The 20,067-nt window shown below is 34.5% G+C and overlaps 4 protein-coding genes across 4 annotated transcripts; 3 read left to right on the plus strand and 1 right to left on the minus strand.

Moving 5' to 3' along the window:
• The first annotated feature begins 543 nt into the window (after positions 1-543).
• Positions 544-4,853, plus strand: LOC145760145 (uncharacterized). Its single transcript, XM_082574023.1, has 11 exons — positions 544-725; positions 978-1,424; positions 1,579-1,829; positions 1,897-2,094; positions 2,342-2,433; positions 2,686-2,857; positions 2,996-3,139; positions 3,768-3,908; positions 4,016-4,042; positions 4,372-4,519; positions 4,727-4,853. Exons 1-11 carry the CDS (start codon positions 544-546, stop codon positions 4,851-4,853), a joined length of 1,929 nt encoding a protein of 642 aa, XP_082430149.1.
• Positions 4,854-8,970: 4,117 nt separating this feature from the next.
• LOC145759969 (uncharacterized) lies at positions 8,971-11,218 on the plus strand. The gene is made up of 6 exons (XM_082573823.1): positions 8,971-9,200; positions 9,359-9,486; positions 9,870-9,982; positions 10,075-10,281; positions 10,623-10,711; positions 10,939-11,218. The coding sequence occupies exons 1-6, from the start codon at positions 9,031-9,033 to the stop codon at positions 10,940-10,942; spliced, it is 711 nt and encodes a 236-aa protein (XP_082429949.1). The 5' UTR covers positions 8,971-9,030; the 3' UTR covers positions 10,943-11,218.
• A 359-nt stretch (positions 11,219-11,577) lies between these two features.
• Positions 11,578-14,605, plus strand: LOC145759867 (uncharacterized). The gene is made up of 8 exons (XM_082573723.1): positions 11,578-11,700; positions 11,921-12,145; positions 12,412-12,539; positions 12,672-12,784; positions 12,865-13,077; positions 13,419-13,507; positions 13,919-13,962; positions 14,122-14,605. The coding sequence occupies exons 2-8, from the start codon at positions 11,973-11,975 to the stop codon at positions 14,214-14,216; spliced, it is 855 nt and encodes a 284-aa protein (XP_082429849.1). The 5' UTR covers positions 11,578-11,700; positions 11,921-11,972; the 3' UTR covers positions 14,217-14,605.
• A 1,749-nt stretch (positions 14,606-16,354) lies between these two features.
• Positions 16,355-19,836, minus strand: LOC145759170 (uncharacterized). The gene has a single exon (XM_082572932.1). It carries the CDS (start codon positions 19,812-19,814, stop codon positions 17,556-17,558), a length of 2,259 nt encoding a protein of 752 aa, XP_082429058.1. The 5' UTR covers positions 19,815-19,836; the 3' UTR covers positions 16,355-17,555.
• Positions 19,837-20,067: the final 231 nt, after the last annotated feature.

Here is a 20,067-nt window from a genome sequence, read left to right on the forward strand (position 1 = left end):
TGTAGCCTTATGTCTCCAAGACCCAGTTATTACCGTATTTTCGTGCAATTCATATCAGTACTATATTTACGTGGTATTAGCGTTTTTATAAGTAACTTCCGATCGTGGAAAATTGAAAAAAAAAATAAGAAAAAAAACGTGATATTAAGATTTGGTTAATTTTGATCAAAAAGTATAGCTAATAAAGATTAACAATTTATTAAAAAAATAATAATTTAATAATCTAGGTGCATATGGTTGTAAATATATATGACATTAGACTAGTAAGTACAATGCAGCGATACAAAAAAGTATTTTAACAGTATTAAAATTTGTTCTTTTTAAAATAGCAAAACGCACTAATTTTATTAATTTCACCTAATTGCTATTTGCACTTTAGTTAAACAGGGTTAGTAGCCCTAAAAAAGGGGTTAAGGGTCAATAGAATTGGTTTTATATTCTTATTTTATAAAAGATGACTGCTAGTAGCGAATGCAACTAGGGCGTTTTGAGTTTTTGGTATGACCCGTGATTTAGTCGCTGAAACATACCGATTTTAAAATCATGAATACAGATAATTATTACGACCCAAGCACTATACTTTCGCCGCCTGGCGACAGCGGTACGATAGGATTTGGTTATTTTACAACCATACGGGAATGCTTCCATAAGAAAACAGGTCGGTGTGCGTTGAAGTATTTGTCCTATACGGGAGCCACAAAAACAGTTGATGACGTATTAAAAAGGTAAGAATTTTACATTTAATAAGGCTTGGTGTACAAATCCAAAAACCTTCAAAAACCCAAATCCAAATTCAATCAAAACCCTTCAAAATATAAAGTTCAATCCGAAGGCCTTCAAAAAACTGCCGTTTGTGGTGCGCAGGTGAAACATCAAGAGCAATAACAATATGTTTTAAAATCTAAGATTTCGGACCAAACTTAGTTGCAAAACAAGTGTAAACTTCTAACAAACGTTTAAAAACAATGCCATTACAGATTTGCAAAAGAGATTAGACTGTTGGATTCGGTTAGTCACCGAAACATTATTCAAGTCTATGGAGTTACATTGTACAGTAATACATTTGGAATCCTAATGGAGCTATCCGAAGGCGGGAACTTAAGTGATCTAATACACAACGACGACATTTCGGAAATAAACTGGACGTTAAAACTTAGGCTCGCAATAGAGATAAGCGAAGGGCTGTCTTACCTGCACAATTATACCAAGGACGTGCCTTTAATACACGGTAACTTAACAACACACAAGATATTATTGACGTCAGATATTCACGCGAAAATAGGAGGTTTTGGGACCTCCAAAATGATCTTTTCGTTAGGGCCAAGTACTCCGTTCGAACAAACCAAAAGATCCTTATTTTATACTGCACCAGAAGTACTAAGAGACCTGAATGCAGATAGAGGCCCAGCTATAGATGTATACAGGTAAATTTATGGGTTACTTTAAGTATTTTAAAGTAAGCTAAAGAGATTATTGGAAAACTAACTAGTTTTTTTTTATAGAATCAACACTTGCCTATAAGTTTACCCTAACTATAGGCTGTAAAATTATAAACCAACTTTAAACTTTGTTTTGCAGTTTTTCGATGATCATTTACGAAATTCTAACGCGGGAACAAATCTACAGCTCGAGCCCGGCGACCCCGGATCTTATTATTGGAATGATTGCATCGCGGGCGCAGAGACCGGACAAGAAACCGCTGGTGACCGTAAAAGAAATTTTAACAAAACGATTTCCCGTTGAGCATCTCAAATGTTTTGAGACAATGTTTGACGTGATGCAAAAGTGTTGGACCCAGGAGCCGGAGGATCGAATCCAGGCGACGGAAGGTAGGCACCATTTAAAACTGCAATCTGTATATAAGGCAATGCTTACCCTTTTTTAATTTGCTTATAGCTCGTTCTTTGCTGTCCCGCCAACTTGATTTGTTCAATGACTCGCTGTCTATATCGGAAGCTGCCAGACTCGCCAAGCATAGGAACTTCACGAAGAGTGACGTCAGCATGATGACGTCATTGTCAAGCTGCCTGTCTCATAACACGCAAGAGTTTACGATCGATGTGCCGTACCCGACTATATCAGTATCCGGTACAGGTAGCATAAAATACATTTTTTTTACATTTGTTATCCTGACCTATAGCCTTAATAACAATATTGCCTGAAACTTACTTTGTCGATTGGTTTTTGGCTCAGTTAACCATAGTAGGCTACGTGCAAGCATAATTCTAATCAGTATAATAGCTTAAATTCTAACTTGTAACGTTAACTAGTAGTGTTCAGGCTAATGCTTTAAAGGTAATTTTTAAAGATTATTGTAATGGTTAACTACTACTTTTTTTAGAATCGTCGATTTTAATGTTTGTTTCAACTGAGACAAACCAATGCGAAGTCATTGGATTCTTAACGGAGAGCAACACGTTTTTTAACTTACCAGTAAGTTAATATTCTCCTTTGGTTGAAAACTACATATTAACGTTTTTTTGTAACTTCCAAATATAGGTAATGGTCTTTTTTATTCATGTTTTTATATATAACTTTAGGAAAAAGGTTGATATTTAAAAGTGTTTGAGTTATCTGTAAACGCCAGCCTTAATAACAAATATTGTGTACTTGGTGAGGCTTGAACCCAAAACCTCGGGCAACAACAAGATGTCATATGACACGTATAAACTTCTTAATTTACAGTGTTTGAATTTTGAATGGAACGATTCGACTGCGACGGTTGTCGACCAAACTATTTACGCGATTGGATCTCAGTTTTCGGAGTGCTTAAACTTGAACGAATCCAATCCAAGATGGCGTCCTTTCAAAAAAATGATAACTCCGCGTAGCCATGCCGCATGCACGTCTCTTAAAGGTAAATTTTCTTAGTTTTAAGAAGAAAAGACTAAATGAGGCCCAAACTGCATTTAGCAGGACTTTAAGTAACCTAATTTCAATCATTGGCAAGTTGACTTTTTAACCTAACTATAACCAAGCAATTTAAATTTCCCAGATAAAATCTTTGTTTACGGTGGTATAGACCAAGAAAGAAGTCCCGTGTTGACTTTCGAATGCTATGACGTCATCAGTGACACGTGGTCCGAAGTGGGGACGGCAAAGAAGCCGAGACTCAACCACAATATGCTGAGTGTTCAAGGTAAAGCTTGTGCGTCATAATACACACACTAAACCACAGACATACACACACAAAAAAATGTTTTAGAGCTGGTGTGTACACACACTAACACTCCAGTCAACAGACACACACAAGTGTGTGCCTAAAAGTTAGTGTGTCAAAATCTAAACACTTATCAAAAGACACACGCATCAACTTACAGACACACACACACACAAGTTCGTTCTTGAAAGTTAGTGTGCAAAATTTTAAAATTTACCCACAGACACACACACCAACCCACAAACACACAAGTGTGTGCTTAAAAGTTGAAGTTAAAATTTAAACATTTACCCACACACACACCAACCAACAAACACATACACACAAGTCTGTGCTTAAAAGTTGATGTGTCAAAATTTAAACATTTACTCGCAGACACACACACACACACCAACCAACAAACACACACACCAACCCACAGACACACAAGGCTGTGCTTAAAAGTTGATGTGTCAAAATTTAAACATCTACTCACAGACACACACACACCAACCAATAAACACACACACACCAACTTACAAACACACACAAGTGTGTGCCTAAAAGCTTGTGTCTCAAAATACACACACTTACCCAAACACACACACACATATGTGCTTTGTTTTAGAGAACGTTTTTCTGGTCGGCGGCTCTAATAATATGATAGAAATGTACAACCCGAACTCCCGAGCAGTAAGTGACGTCACCAAATTGCCAAAGCGAAACGGGTTTTCGACCGTTTACTGCGACAACATAATCTACAACATCGGTGAATATCAAAATTAATTTACTTTTTTAACAAAAATGTTTGTTAATTAATTTAATGCTTGGTTAAATCAGAAATCTAGTTTACACCAAATATTCGTATTTTTACAGGTAGAAGTAACAAGTTGGTTTTAGCAGGTAAGATTGTATATTAAATTGAATTACTTTTTGCATTTATTTATTCTAGATGTTTAAAGGTCGACTTCACAACCCATAAATATAAAGTCCCATTAGTTATTTTTCACCAGTTTAGGATGTTATAGATTATAATTGCTCAAAAACTAAACTGTTGATTTAAGGGTTGGCTCAGCGGAAGTTTATACTGTCTATAGCGCCTTACTTAACGGTGCTACAGCATGAGAGCAGTGGGGATCAAACCCAGAATCTTATTTACTACACAACGCTGCCTGTGCTTTATGTCAATAAGAGCAATTACTAAAGGGATTCAATTATTTTTTTGTATTTAGACGATGGTACAAAGGTACAGGCTGTTTATTACAGCATAGATTGCTACAACATGAGAACAAATAGTTGGTACAAGATAAACGATCTTAAAACCAATCGCTCACAAGGTCGTGCATGCGCAGTAGATGGAAAACTATACATAGTTGGAGGGTAAGCGATAACTTATTACTGGGGGCAAGGGTAATACCCTAGGGTCCCAAGTTGTAGCTTTGGTTATAAAACCCCGTGTAAATTTAACTAACTTTAAGGGATTAGTAATAAAAATAATTCAGGGGGTAGGGGTAATACCACAAACCCCAATCTGCAGCTTTAGTTTTAAAAATTCTGTGTTAGTTTAAACAGCTTTTCGTTTTTTAGTTGGGGTAAGTTGGGAGCTCGGCAATACATCGAAATGTTCTGTCCCGTGTCCGGCGAATGGACAACCGTGACATCAATGAATTACGGATTTGTTCAACACGTGTGCGAGATGAAAAGGACTTTTTAAAACCTGTTGATAAGAAGACATTTAGTCTGTTTGTTAGTACGCACGACAATTTCATTAGCTTTAGGCTAATTTTGTTTCCTGTTTTATTTAAATAGAACTTAGACTACTTGGCATTAAATAAGATCACGAGTTTATGTGTAATTGCAATAGCATTATACGAGTGCTGCAATCTTGTGATAGTCTGTTAGTTTGCAGAAAGGCGTAATTTATTTGTTTGAATTTGGAAGATATTTCATTGCTTTCAAGTTTTTTCACCTTACTTTAGAGCTTTAGAAAGAACAGTTTACCATATTTATTTCTCTTTACAAAATAACTTAAAGAAAATAAACTTATAATATCAGAATTTTACCATCTGTTTGTTTGTTTAAAAAAGAGATTAGTCGACGTAAAAACTGAAAAATTATGGGCTTAAACTTATAGAAAAATATATAAAACAATATACATTTTATAGATAGTTAATTTTGAATACCATATGATTTGTTATTTTAACAAAACAGGAGAATTTACTCTGAATTCAGTTTATAAATATGTTTAACATCATGGCTCAAGACACATTCCAATATTTGCCTGGCGTGAAGGTCAGAGATGAGAAAGATTTTCTGCGAAATTATCCGACTCAATATTTTTCTCGACAAGGAGACTGTTTGATTCACGACCCCCAACAAGTTAATGTCTTTAGCAATTCGGACTTATTTCCAGAGGCTTTTGGCAGGTAATTTTTGTTATATATATTAGTTTATCCTCGATATGGGAAAATGTCGAATGCGCGACTTAAACATATAGTAACATCAGTTACTCAAACCCAGTCTCGAGTTGCCTGTGGCAGTTTGGGATATTACAAATTATAATTGCCCGATAATTATGCTGCTGGTTAAGTGCTGGCTCAGCAGGAATTTATACCGTTTATAGCGAATTACTTAAGGGCGCTACAGCATGAGAGCAGTGTTGATTGAACCCACGACCTCATGTGTGGTGTAGCAAGTGTTTTTTACCACTACACCACGCTGCCGGTACCAACTGGTACATCTATATTTAGCTTTTGCTGGGATCGAACCCAGGACCTTATGTAGTGGTTAAAATGTTCCAACCACAACTTTCTTTAACAAAATGTTTATGTTAAGTATTAATGTTTTAAATGGGCGATCATTTTCAGATGTTTGAAAGTGAAAAATTTGGATTATTTGGATTTGTTGGAACAGAAAATTTTTTCACGCCCTAGCTTTTTCGAGTGTTCAGTAATATGGAAAGATAGTCTTATCCATAATAAACTCAAGATGACATGTAAGTATTTAATGTTAGGTAGAATTTTCGTGTAAAGCCAGGGTTCCATCCTTTCTTGAATGTGGGAAGGTCGAGTTCACTACCCAAACATAAGGCAACATCAGTTACCCCAACCCAGTCTCGAGTTGCCTTTTGCAGTTTAGTATATTATAAATTATAATAACCCGATAATTAAGCTGCTAATTAAGTATGGCTCAGCAAGGGTTCATACGGTTTATAAAACCTTAAAGGCGCCACAGCACAAGAGCAGTACGAATTCAAACGAGTACCATATGTAGTAAACCAAGTGTTCTGACCACTACACCACGCTGCCGGTACATACAGTTTAGTAATAATATATTGTAAAAACTAAAAAGAAAACTTAACCACCACCCTTTTTTTAGATAACTTTATAATGTTTATCGATTTTAACGAGGCAGGCATAAAAAAACAACTGCGAGAAGTAATAAGCGCTGCACGCAAATACATGACGAAGGAAAAACGGTTTTCAGCCACCGTAAGCAGGCTTACCAAATAAAACCGTTATTAATACTGCTATTTTTTCGTAAAAAACGGTTTTAAAACTTAACAATTGATGTTTTACAACTAGGTGGATTTTAGCTTTATTTTGGAGAGCTGGTTTAAGAAAATGTGCCAAGGGCCCCACACAGACCCTGGCTCTGTGGAATCCCTTGGTACCAAAATTGTAGTTACAAACTTCTCAAAATCTATGTTTGGATATATGGACGACCCTTTAGCTGATGTCGTCCTTCGTCTATGTATTTTTTGTATTTTACCAGTCCTACCGTTCTACTGTGTAAGAATTTCTGTTGCAATTTGTACATTTAGGCCTATTTGTAATTTTAAACCACTAAATTATACCCTCACAAGTGTTGTTAGCACTAGACTGGCATCAGATACACTAGACTGGCATCAGAGTTATGTAGTGAGTACAAAACTCGGCTTCACTACATGACGTTCTGGTTCAAGTTCCCTTACTTTTATGCTATAGGGTATAAAGTTATGCCAACAAAAAAAACAATTGCTAAAATCAACTCAAACTGGGTAGGAGTAACGAATGCCACTCTTTATTTAGGCTGGAAAATTGGCCTTTTCACCGTGAGGATAAATAAATACAAAAAGTTTTTTTGTTAACAGTGTTATAGAAAGATTGCTTGCAAGGATATAGATTTCTATATACACGCCTATCCTAAGGCTTCCCGGCCTGCCCGAACTGCTATAAACAGGTTCAAAATTATTGTGTAAATTTATTTTTAACAGTAAAAAATACTTTGTAAATATACATTTAATGTGTTTGATATGCGGATTTTCTCCTTTTATTGGTTTCATACTTTGGCTAACTGTTTAAAAAGATGATACTGCCTTATTTTAGGTAAGAAAATGTATAGTCTACCCCCCAATATTAAGCCCAAACCAAAAAATATTTATAATTAAAGGTATTTAATCATTTTAGATAAGGAAACTCGGCCTAGATTTTCTAGGAGGCAACGTTAACTTCGAAAACTCTTAAAGAAAGAAGAAAAAAAACTTAAATTTTGCAGATATTTTAAAAGTTAAAATGTGCTTTTTAAGCTTTTGTAAATTCATATGTTTTCCATGTTTACAATGTACATTACATGTATTTTAATTGCTTTATCATTGTGTTTGTTTTTTGCGGTATTTTCTACCTTTTACAAAGTTATCATAGCCGTTGCCGTTGTGCACTCTTATTCGCATTTGCTTTTTAAAATCTAATATTGCTCTTTTCGTTATAATGATAAATGCATTTAATTTTTTCTGTGTATTAAGTTGACGGTTCGAAGGTACAGGCAGTTTATTATAGCATAGATTGCTACAACATGAGAACAAATAGTTGGTACAAGATAAACGATCTTAAAACCAATCGCTCACAAGGTCGCGCATGCGCAGTAGATGGAAAACTATACATAGTTGGAGGGTAAGCGATAACTTATTACTGGGATCAAGGGTAATACCCTAGGGTCCCAAGTTGTAGCTTTGGTTATAAAACCCCGTGTTAATTCAACTTTACAGGGTAAGTAATAAAAATAATATTGGGGGTAGGGGTAATACCCCAAACCCAAGTCTTGCAGCTTCAGTTTTGAAAATTCTGTGTTTGTTTAAACAACTTTTCGTTTTTTAGTTGGGGTAAGTTGGGAGCTCGACAATACATCGAAATGTTCTGTCCCGTGTCCGGCGAATGGACAACCGTGACATCAATGAATTACGGATTTGTTCAACACGTTTGCGAAATGAAAAGAACTTTTTAAAACCTGTTAATAAGAAGACACTTTGTCTGTTTGTTCTACCTTTAAAATCGCCTTAAAAACATGCGGTTTATTAAGCAAAAACGCGTTTTCAATTTTTCTATATTGTAGATTCGTGTCGTAAGTACGCACGACAATTTCATTAGCTTTAGGCTGATTTTGTTTCCTGTTTTATTTAAATAGAACTTAGACCACAGGCTGAAAAACAACTTGGCATTAAATAAGATCACGAGTTTATGTGTAATTGCAATAGCATTATACGAGTTCTGCAATCTTGTAATAGTCTGTTAGTTTGCAGAAAGGCGTAACTTATTTGTTTGAATTTGGAAGATATTTTATTGCATTGAGTTTTTTATACTTACTTTATGGCTTAAGAAAGAACAGTTTACGATATTTATTTATGTTTACAAAATAATTTAAAGAAAATAAACTTATAATATCAAAATTTTACCACCTGTTTGTTTGTTTAAAAAAAAAATTAGTCGACGTAAAAACTGCAAAAATTATGGGCTTAAACTTATAAAAAAACATATAAATCAATATACATTTTATAGATAGTTAATTATTTTGAATACCATATCATCTGAAATTTACAAAAACAGGAGAATTTACTCTTAATTCAGGTTATAAATATGCAACACACAATCCAATATTTGCCTGGCGTGCAGGTCACAGATGAAGAAGATTTTCTGCGAAATTATCCGACTCAATATTTTTCTCGACAAGGAGACTGTTTGATTCACGACCCCCAACAAGTTAATGTCTTTAGCAATTCGGACTTATTTCCAGAGGCTTTTGGCAGGTAATTGTTATATCTATACTTTGTTTTAAAAAAACTAATGCTTTTTGCTGGGATCGAACCCAGGACCTTATGTAATGGTTAAATTGTTCCAACCACAACTTTCTTTAACAAAATGTTTATGTTAAGTATTAATGTTTTAAATGGGCGATCATTTTCAGATGTGTGAAAGTGAAAAATTTGGATTATTTGGATTTGTTGGAACAGAAAATTTTTTCACGCCCTAGCTTTTTCGAGTGTTCAGTAATATGGAAAGATAGTCTTATCCATAATAAACTCAAGATGACATGTAAGTATTTAATGTTAGGTAGAATTTTCGTGTAAAGCCAGGGTTCCATCCTTTCTTGAATGCGGGAAGGTCGAGTTCACTACCCAAACATTAGGCAACATCAGTTACCCCAACCCAGTCTCGAGTTGCCTTTTGCAGTTTAGTATATTATAAATTATAATAACCCGATAATTAAGCTGCTGATTAAGTATGGCTCAGCAAGAGTTCATACCGTTTATAAAACCTTAAGGGCGACACAGCACAAGAGCAGTACGAATTCAAACGAGTACCATATGTAGTAAACCAAGTGTTCTGACCACTACACCACGCTGCCAGTACATACAGTTTAGTAATAATATACTGTAAAAACTAAAAAGAAAACTTAACCACCACCCTTTTTTTAGATAACTTTATAATGTGTATCGATTTTAACGAGGCAGGCATAAAAAAACAACTGCGAGAAGTAATAAGAGCTGCACGCAAATACATGACGAAGGAAAAACGGTTTTCAGCCACCGTAAGCAGGCTTACCAAATAAAACCGTTAATATATTGCTATTTTTTCGTAAAAAACGGTTTTAAAACTTAACAATTGATGTTTTACAACTAGGTGAATTTTAGCCTTATTTTGAAGAGCTGGTTTAAGAAAATGTGCCAAGGGCCCCACACAGACCCTGGCTTTGTGGAATCCCTTGGTACCAAAATTGTAGTTACAAACTTCTCAAAATCTATGTTTGGATATATGGACGACCCTTCAGCTGATGTCGTCCTTCGTCTATGTATTCTTTGTATTTTACCAGTCTTACCGTTCTACTGTGTAAGAATTTCTGTTGCAATTTGTACATTTAGGCCTATTTGTAATTTTAAACCACTAAATTATACCCTCACAAGTGTTGTTAGCACTAGTCTGGCATCAGATACACTAGACTGGCATCAGAGTTATGTAGTGAGTACAAAACTCGGCTTCACTACATGACGTTCTGGTTCAAGTTCCCTTACTTTTATGCTATAGGGTATAAAGTTATGCCAACAAAAAAAACAATTGCTAAAATCAACTCAAACTGGGTAGGAGTAACGAATGCCACCCTTTATTTAGGCTGGAAAATTGGCCTTTTCACCGTGAGGATAAATAAATACAAAAAGTTTTTTTGTTAACAGTGTTATAGAAAGATTGCTTGCAAGGATATAGATTTCTATATACACGCCTATCCTAAGGCTCCCCGACCTGCCCGAACTGCTATAAACAGGTTCAAAATTATTGTGTAAATTTATTTTTAACAGTAAAAAATACTTTGTAAATATACATTTAATGTGTTTGATATGCGGATTTTCTCCTTTTATTGGTTTCATACTTTGGCTAACTGTTTAAAAAGATGATACTGCCTTATTTTAGGTAAAAAAATGTAAAGTCTACCCCCCAATATTAAGCCCAAACCAAAGAATATTTGTAATTAAAGGTGTTTAATTATTTTAGATAAGGAAACTCGGCCTAGATTTTCTAGGAGGCAACGTCAACTTCGAAAACTCTTAAAGAAAGAAGAAAAAAAACTTTAATTTTGCAGATATTTTAAAAGTTAAAATGTGCTTTTTAAGCTTTTGTAAATTCATTTTTTTCCATGTTTACAATGTACATAAATAACATGTATTTTAATTGCTTTATCATTGTGTTTGTTTTTTGCGGTATTTTCCACTATTTACAAAGTTATCATAGCCGTTGCCGTTGTGCACTCTTATTTGCATTTTAAAATCTAATATTGCTCTTTTGTTAACTAATTCCTTTCTTTATAATGCATAACATGTTAAAAATCGTACTACTCAATTGGTATTACTTTAAATAGCAAAATTTAAGCTGCAATAGAACCGACGAAAGCATTTAAAATAGTGACTAGGTAACTAACTATTTGTTGTTTATTTAGGCGAAGATAAGCCAAGTTATAATAAGGCGAAAGCGTTCAGTAAAAATATGAAAAAGGTTCTGCCTGTTGTGCTTTAAAAGTCGTCCAAATAACATGTCATTCAATGACCAAAAACTTGTTTTTAATTACTAATATTGTATGTATAAGTGTTATGAGTAGGCACGTGGATTTCCCAGCCTTATCTAGTTTCATTTCCTGTTAGACTGAAATAGAATTAAGATCACCGAGTTACGTCAGATGAAAAACGACTGAGCCATTTAATGAGTTAGTCACGCGTTATTATCAATACTACAGTGTTGTGCGAGTCTGCTGAAGGAAAGGTAGGTGTAATTTAATTGTGTGTGTTAAGAAGGTAATTTATTGGGTTTAAATACTAGATTCTTACCTTTAAATACTAGATACTTACGGTAAACAGTATACCATAAATATCACGTATGCAAATGAAGGGCTATTATAAGAAAAATGGTTGTTTATTTAATTTTTGACTTTGGCATATAGAGAAGTATTTAAATTAACAACATCTTGTATTTTAACATGCAGGGCAGCAACACAGGACAATTCGCCCACAGATTAGTTCATAAACCAAACTAAAATGCCGCAAGGCAGAATCCGTGATTTTCCTGGTGTGCAGGTCACCCTTAAAAAGGATTTTCTTCAAAGTTTTCCAATGCAATATTTTTCTCGTCAAGGAAACAGTTTGATTCACGATTCCCAACAAGTTAATGTTTTCGGCAGTTCCCAGTTATTTCCAGAAGCTTACGACGGGTATTTTTTTGATTTTTATTTATTTTTTTATTTATTCTCGATATGGAAAGAACTACCTTGTATGAACATCAAAAAACGTTGATTATCCATACCCTGTTTCTGATGTTATTGAATATAATTGCCTAATAATTAATCTTCACTAGTGAAAAGTATTACCAGTACCTAAACACTCAAAATTAACTTCGAAGACAGCTTTTTTCGACAAGAATAATATTTGTTGTTAATAAAGTATAAAACAATATATTTAAACGATTAGTATTCTTCAGGTGCTTCAAAGTAAAAACCCTGGATGATTTAAATGTGTTAGAACAGCAAATTTTTTCACGCCCAAGTTTTTTCGAGTGTTCTATATTATTGGAGGAAAGAGCTATACATTATAAGCATAAGCAAAGATGTAAGTAGTTCAATAAATAATTTTCCAATGACCCTTTTTTGCCATACAGTTTGCTATTAAGATGCTTAAGTTACCATGATAATAGTTATGCAAGTTTTTTTCATAGTTAAAATAAAAAAAACTTTTTTTTAGATAACTATATCATGTTTATCAACTTTAAACAGCCAATTATAAAAGAACAACTGCAGCAGGTTATAAGGGCTGCACGCAAATACTTGACAAAGGGAAAAAGGTTTTCTGCCACAGTAAGCAGCTAATCCAAAACTTCTTTCTATTTTGTTTTCAAAAATTAAGTTTTAAAACATCATTGTTGGTTTTATACTAGATGGATTTTGGCTTTATCTTGCGTAGCTGGTTCAACTTAAAATATTCTGGGACCCATGAGATGTTAGTTGGTGGCACACTGACCCCTTCAGGTACCCAAGTTGTAGTTACAAACTTCTCCAAATCAATGTTTGGATACATGGACAACCCCATGGCCAATGTTGCTGTAGTTCTATGTGGTCTATGCATTTTACCTGTTCTGCCATTTTACTGTGTAAGCATGTGAATTTTTTGAATGCTTGATTATTTACACTAAAGTGCCGTAGTGTGATTTTTACAAGATTTGGCTTTACTGCATATAAGGTTATAGGATTTTACCTACTTTCATGCTATATACTAGCATTAAGTTAGATGCCATAAATGGTATGAACTTATGCCAAGCCAAAAGTTACTCGAGACTAAGTAAGAGTAGTAAATATTTTCCAATATTTGCTTACAGGTTAAACTTTTTGAAAAAAAAATAACTTTTTGTGTTTGGGAAAATATATTTAACAAATATTTTAAAATTTCAGTAAGCCATGACTTACTTTTAATAACTCAAATATTTGTTAACAGTGTTATAGAAAGCTAGCTTGTAAAGATATGCGTTTTGTGATGACGGCCTTCCCTAAAGTTTCTATTCCTGCCCAAACTTCTACACCCAGGTTTAATTTTTTATATTACAAACAATATAAAAAACACTATTTTTTTTGTATATATTTTTATCCTCGATGTGGAAAAGTCGAATGCGCGACTTAAACATAGAGTAACATCAGTTACTCCGACCCAATCTCGAGTTGCCTGTGGCAGTTTGGGATATTATAGATGATATAATTGCCCGGTAATTATACTGCTGATTAAGTGCTAGCTCAGCAGGAGTTCATACCATTTATAGCGCCTTACTCAAGGACGCTAAAGCATGATAGCAGTGGGGATTGAACCCACGACCTCATTTGTGGTGTAGCAAGTGTTTTTATCATTACACCACGCTGCCGGTTAAACTATGTCATTGTGTGAAAATATATTTATTGTTCTATATATATATAGTAATAACTTCTTATTTGTAATATATTTAGGCCACCTGTACAAAGAGATGATACATTTAATGGTCTTTTTTCAGGTAAATAAAAATTGTAAAACTTAGTTTGTTATAAATGGATAAAATATAAAAAGAAATTACTAATGCTACATATGGCCTTGACAAAAGTATTCAGTTAATGCCCTAACATAAGGCACAAATTAAAAATCTTATGTAATCTATGATGTTTAATGATTTTAGATCAAGAAATTCGATCTAGATTTTCGGGGAAAAAATATCAGCCCCCAAAACCCTTGGAAGAAAATAAAAAAAATCTTCAACTTGTCGAAATTTAAGTTATTTTATTGTTCAGTTTTTGTAAATTTTAATATTTTTTTGTTTGTTTGTACATGATGTAGTTATTTTTATTGTTTTAAGTTCTGTATATCTTTTGTAGTATTTTCACATTTTATAGAGATCATATAACGCTTTTTGCACTCTTTTTCGCAGTTCCCTTAACAATTGAACTTATCTTTTTTGTTAACTAATTTTTCTTAGTGTTTTTAAATTGCATAACATGTCATAAGTTTTTGCATTGTTTTTTTCATAAGTAAAATTTAAGCATAGGTACTGGCAAAAACACACAATTTTTGGGCAAATATGAGACAACTTATAGTTAAGTAAAGTATATATAATATAGACAGTCTAACGCTTGGTATACCCGCCTCAATTTTTAACCAAACAAACGCGCAGTAATAAAATTTTAAGAGATTGTTTCTCCTATTTATAATAAAGTATAAAACACAAAAACGTTGTACTTACGGAAAAGACGTATTTCATTATTCCTTTAGTCTGCAGTAGTTTCTATATCCATATTTTGTTCTAAAATAAATACGAAAAGTGTAAGGAATGAGCGTAAAATTCGTTATTAAGTTATTTAAACTTATTAAAGGCATACATACCTCGAAGTTTTTCAGCATTTTTAGCCTTCAGATTTTAACAAAATCACAACACTTTCACGCAGGCCTAACTTTAAAAATCTAAACAAAAATGAGTTTTTACGGAACAAATAATGACAAATTGTTGCTAGTAATAACTTAAATATTGTACCACGGGCAATAAAAGAGTTGTAATCAAAACCTAAGGCACAAAAACGTAAGAAATCGGCACGAAAAAAAAATAACACTATAACGTAATATATTGCAGTAATAACATAAGGCAAAAACTACATTTGTTTGCGAAATAAATTATATTGAAGATAACTTAGGCTGAGACCACTATCCAAGATCTTCGCACGCCGAACTTATCCGATGTAATCCAGCTTGAATATTGCAAGGATCTGTGAACAAAATCGACAGCACCGTTGTAACTGAAGAAACGTAGAAGGCGGTTAAGCAGCATTGCAAAAGGAGGTATGCCCAAATATTCGTTGATCGATATTCCAGTAGATTCGAATTTTCTTATGAAGTTGCAAAAACGCGGGAACTTATGTAGAATTGGGTTGGAAAACCGATACTCGAAAAAATCTTTACAATATACTTGTAGATCTTTCTGCTTTTCAGGCCAAAATGAAATATCGAAATAATGATTGAGGCCTAAAATAGTATTGCAACACCAATCGTTATAAAAGGTATAATAAAAATACAACGCAACTGGATTGCCTTTGGGGATTGGACTTGTAAGCAAGTTTGGGTTTCGTTCAGGCTTCGGAATTTTAGAAGGCCTTTTAACTGACACCAATATACAGTCGTCTTCGCTATCATTAACTCTGCACGATTTCAACTTCTTGCCGGATTCTGTCAAATCAATTACCTCATTACGTCTTTTGTCGGATATTTGTACCGTTGTTAAGGTTTTTTCCCGGTGCTTTTTCTTCTTTTTCTTTCGTTTCTTCGATTTCTTTTTCGCCAGCCTAGGTTTTTCTTGGTCATCTTTGTACAGCTTTAAAATTTGCGTAATAGCCTCCAAGTCGGAAATCCTCGGTGTCAAGTCAGCAATATCGATAGGAGTAGCGTTTTTAGTTTTACTTGTACTTTTAACTGGCGCTTTCTTCGCATTTTGCGGCATTGTAACAACTGTTTCGACGGTAGAAGTAACATTTTGAACGCAGCTGAACAAAACAGGGTCGTTGCCAGTACTTGCTGCGCTAGACACGCTGTTAAATTTGTGACTTCCTAAATTAATAATCGGCCATACGGGCGGAAAAGAGTTAACAAAAGCTTGATCTTTATGTTGATCAAACGCTAATTGGTCTATTTGAGTCTGATTTACTGGAAAATTGGTGTTCTGGGTCGACTTCTTAATTGTTTTCGTTGTTTTAATAATTACAAATGGACGCGGATGGGTAGGGGCTTTGCTAACATTTTCTGACTTGTTGTGACTTACCATATTCCTTGCCTAATTTAACCACATTTAACCTGCATATAAAAAAGTAATGTAAAATGTGATCCTAAGTTTTACAGTATTAAACTTAGAAAAAAAATCGCATTTTATTATGTGCGCTACTGAATGATATAACACGATTTGTACAACAATTTAAAAAAAATTGGCTTTAAGTTATGACTAGATAAAAAAACAATGTTTAAATTGCTGATTCATTTTAACAGGCAACAAAGAAAAAAAAATCATGTTAAAACAAGATTGGACCAAGAATTGTAACATGATATTGTTTTTTTGCCTCAATTTCTTCCAATTTTAGTTTTATATTTATAATAATTTGCAACAAAACAGCATATAACATAATTTAAATACACAATTAATTGTAAATGTCTGTTTAACATTACTAACGTGGCATTTTTTACAAGGGATTATGTTCACATAATCCAATGGATTGAAATAAACAAAAGTAAACCATAATATAATCCTAAGTTAAATTGTTTTTTTTTTCCGTTAGGAAAATTTATTAGTGTACTGATACACAAAATTTAAATATATCAAAAAGTTCGAAAGCAGTTTCAAGTAAGTAAATTTCAGATCAGAAAAATTACCAACATTGGCTTAACTTTTTCCTTGAGTTTTCTATATGTAGTAAAAATTAATAAAAAATCATTGTAATTAAAATATTTTGTTGTTAGTTAGCCCTTTTAATTTTCAACAATTCAAACATAAAAATCCCCCCCCCCCCCCATTTAAATAAAACGAACCCAAACTTTAAGAAACTAGAACTTTTAGGACATTATAAAAAAAAAGCGGTTATTATATCATATTTAACTTTTTAACAAAAATTGACTTACCGAAACGATAAATCAAGTTTACCACGTTCAGGTAGGCTGCCACAAACAATACGGCATCGTACATAATTGACATTACATAAAATGTTATTTACAGATAACAGTAAAAAGTTTAAGAAGAAATATGCATACAATGTACAAGTCTTTTTTTACCAGGTTTACAGTTTCAGAATTTAATTAAAACAAAAATTAATATTTATTTTTTTTAATATAATACAAGATATGTGATGTTATGTTTCATGATAGAGTGCGCGAAATTGTTTGTGCGAAATGTTTTTTTTTTATTGCCAGACTACTGACATCGAGTGTTTGTAGCCGCCTCTCGCGGCTTAAGCAAACGCCTTTGCTTACAACTTGTTTTTAATATTGATTTCAATATACCAAGTTCACTCCACTTGTTTTTTTAAGTTTCTGTACACGTTAAGTACATCAAGTTGTCCAAACTAGTCGTCAGTTTGCGAACAATCAGCGCCTACTTCCCTTTCGGACGTTTTTCTCCGATGGGCGACCTCTGGATCTTTGATTTGACCTAGACTCTCTGGAGTACGATGACGCTTCACTTCTTCTTGATTCTCTAAAATCCTTCTTTGCAGAGATGGAAGAAGACACAGAGCTTTTTCCACCAGCCACTCTTCGAACAAAGTCATCGCAAGCTGCTGCATGCGAGCGGGAATCGTAAATCCTCGATGAAGACGAGTTGTTATAGCGATCTTGATTTGATCTTGAAGAACGGGTGACGCTCGATGATACACGGCTACTAGTGGAATTGTAATCGTTGTACTTACTGTTGGACACGGAATGTTGTCCATGGTATTGATCTGAATAAGATTGAGGATAAGGATTATAGGAGTTTGAATAGGAATCAACTGTATACATGGGAGCAGGTTGGATTGAGTTAAAATTTGAATGCTGGTTATGACCATGACTAGAATAGTGGCCATTTTGAACATGGTTGTTGTCTCTTCTGCTGTGATAATCTCGACCAGAGTTATTGATATGCAACCTTTCACTTCGAGTGCTGCGATGATTAGGAGATGGAAAGTTTCTTCCATTATTTCGCTCCCTGCTCCTGCTCACGTTATTTTTGTAAGGTTCTGGTCGGCGACCTCTCCCACGACCTCGTCGACCAAAATCATCAACCGGCTGTGGGGGTATGTATTTGGGTGGGCCACCCTCCGACTTATGTTGCTTTCTGATTCGGTTGATTATACCCTCCAAATCAAGTTTGTCATCATGCGGGAATTCAAGACACAAAATTTTACCAGCATTTGGTTCTACTTCCTGTCCATCGCGGCCAATCTTCACAGGCTTATTTCCATTGAAAGGGTTGAAAATATCTCCGGTTTTGGCAAATGAGAGTTCACGCCTGCATAACCAGTCTAACTCAAATACACCACCCAATGCTCGAGCACTTAAGCCAGCGGGCAAAACCCAGTTAACCGCTGATAAGTCATGCCTGGCAGGGGTTGCGACACGTGCAAACCCCTGAAATGCTCCGCTTTCCCTTACTGAAAATATAAGAATAACATTTCTTGCCTCTTTGAATGATCTATTGATTTTGGCCTCATTGCTAGGAGGGGTTGACCAAACTGACTTTGCCTTTGCAAGAGAAACATTTTCATGATTGTTGCTTTTTATCATGTAAAAGTGGGCTTCTCTGAACATGTATTTTAGCATTTTGGTGTGCCTCTCCCTGCGTTCTGTTCTTACTTCCACAGGAGGAAGAACAATTTCCTTTTTAGGGATGACCACATCTGTTTCACCTGGAGGATAAATTGAATCGTCATTTTCAATATCCTCCTCACTGGATGAAGAGTCACGATCAAAAATGATCGGAGAAATTGCACGTAATTGCTCATGGTCACCATTTTCGTACATTTCTCCACTGTCGTTGCGATATGAACTAGCCTCGCTTCGAGTATCAAAATCATAATTTCCCATATCTTGCTCCCCATTTGGATTTAAATCCAACTCCTCTGCTTCTTTCTCTTCTTCCACTACATCTTCGTTGTAGTTTTCATTGCTCATTTCTTCTTCGGCATGGTTCGGAGTTAAATTTTCAGGGTCAGAATAACTCTTTGTTGAATGAGAAACTTCTCTATCATTGCTATCACTGAAACGTTGCTCTTCATCAACATCCTCTTGATTGTTTGACTCATAACTTTCTTCCTCCTCAATGATAGTCTCTTCCTCTTCCACATAATTGTCCTCTGCATCACTGTTATTTATTTCCTCAACAATATCTTCCTGGTCAATTTCCTCATGGATATCTTCCTCTTCTTCAATTATCTCACCTTCCTCTTTGACTTCCTCCTCAATATGATCTTTATCTGATGATTGGTCTTTAAAATTTTCAAGTATTTGGTTTTCATTATCCTCTGGATCACTTTTATGATCATTTGTTTCTTCCTCATTTGTTGCAAGTTCTTCACTGTGGTCTGGCTGTTTATCATCCTCTTCTAAAATAGAGTCCTCCACAGATTGAGCAAGATCATTTTCGGGGTCAAAGTCACTTGTTAAGTTTTCACCAAGATCCACATCCTCGCCTGCATCTTCCGGATGGAGAATAACTCCCTCATCTCCGGAGTCAGCAAGAAGGTGATCATCCTCAGTGTTTTGTTGGATTTTCTCTTCTTCAGCAATGCTTTTTCTCGTTCGTCTGGTTCGTTTGACGGGAGATTCTTGTTTAGTCGTTGAGCGCCTTTTGGTTCGTCGGCGAGTCATAATTACGACAAATTACCTAATAAATCTCTTTACCTGCATAATAAGTGATTCAATTGGAAATTGTAATATAAAATTATTTTTTTAAGTTCGTATATACCCTCGATTCCATAAATTATTTTCTCATCAAACAGTTAATGTAACTCTGTTTGATACCTGTGTATTATTAACAGCCTATTTTTTTTAATAAGAGCTGTTATGGCACATAAGCACATATTAATATTAATTTGCAAAACAAAAATTAGGGGTGCATTGG

This window comes from Corella eumyota, chromosome 7 (assembly GCF_963082875.1).
Source record: "Corella eumyota chromosome 7, kaCorEumy4.1, whole genome shotgun sequence".
In the NCBI taxonomy this organism is placed as follows: domain Eukaryota; kingdom Metazoa; phylum Chordata; class Ascidiacea; order Phlebobranchia; family Corellidae; genus Corella; species Corella eumyota.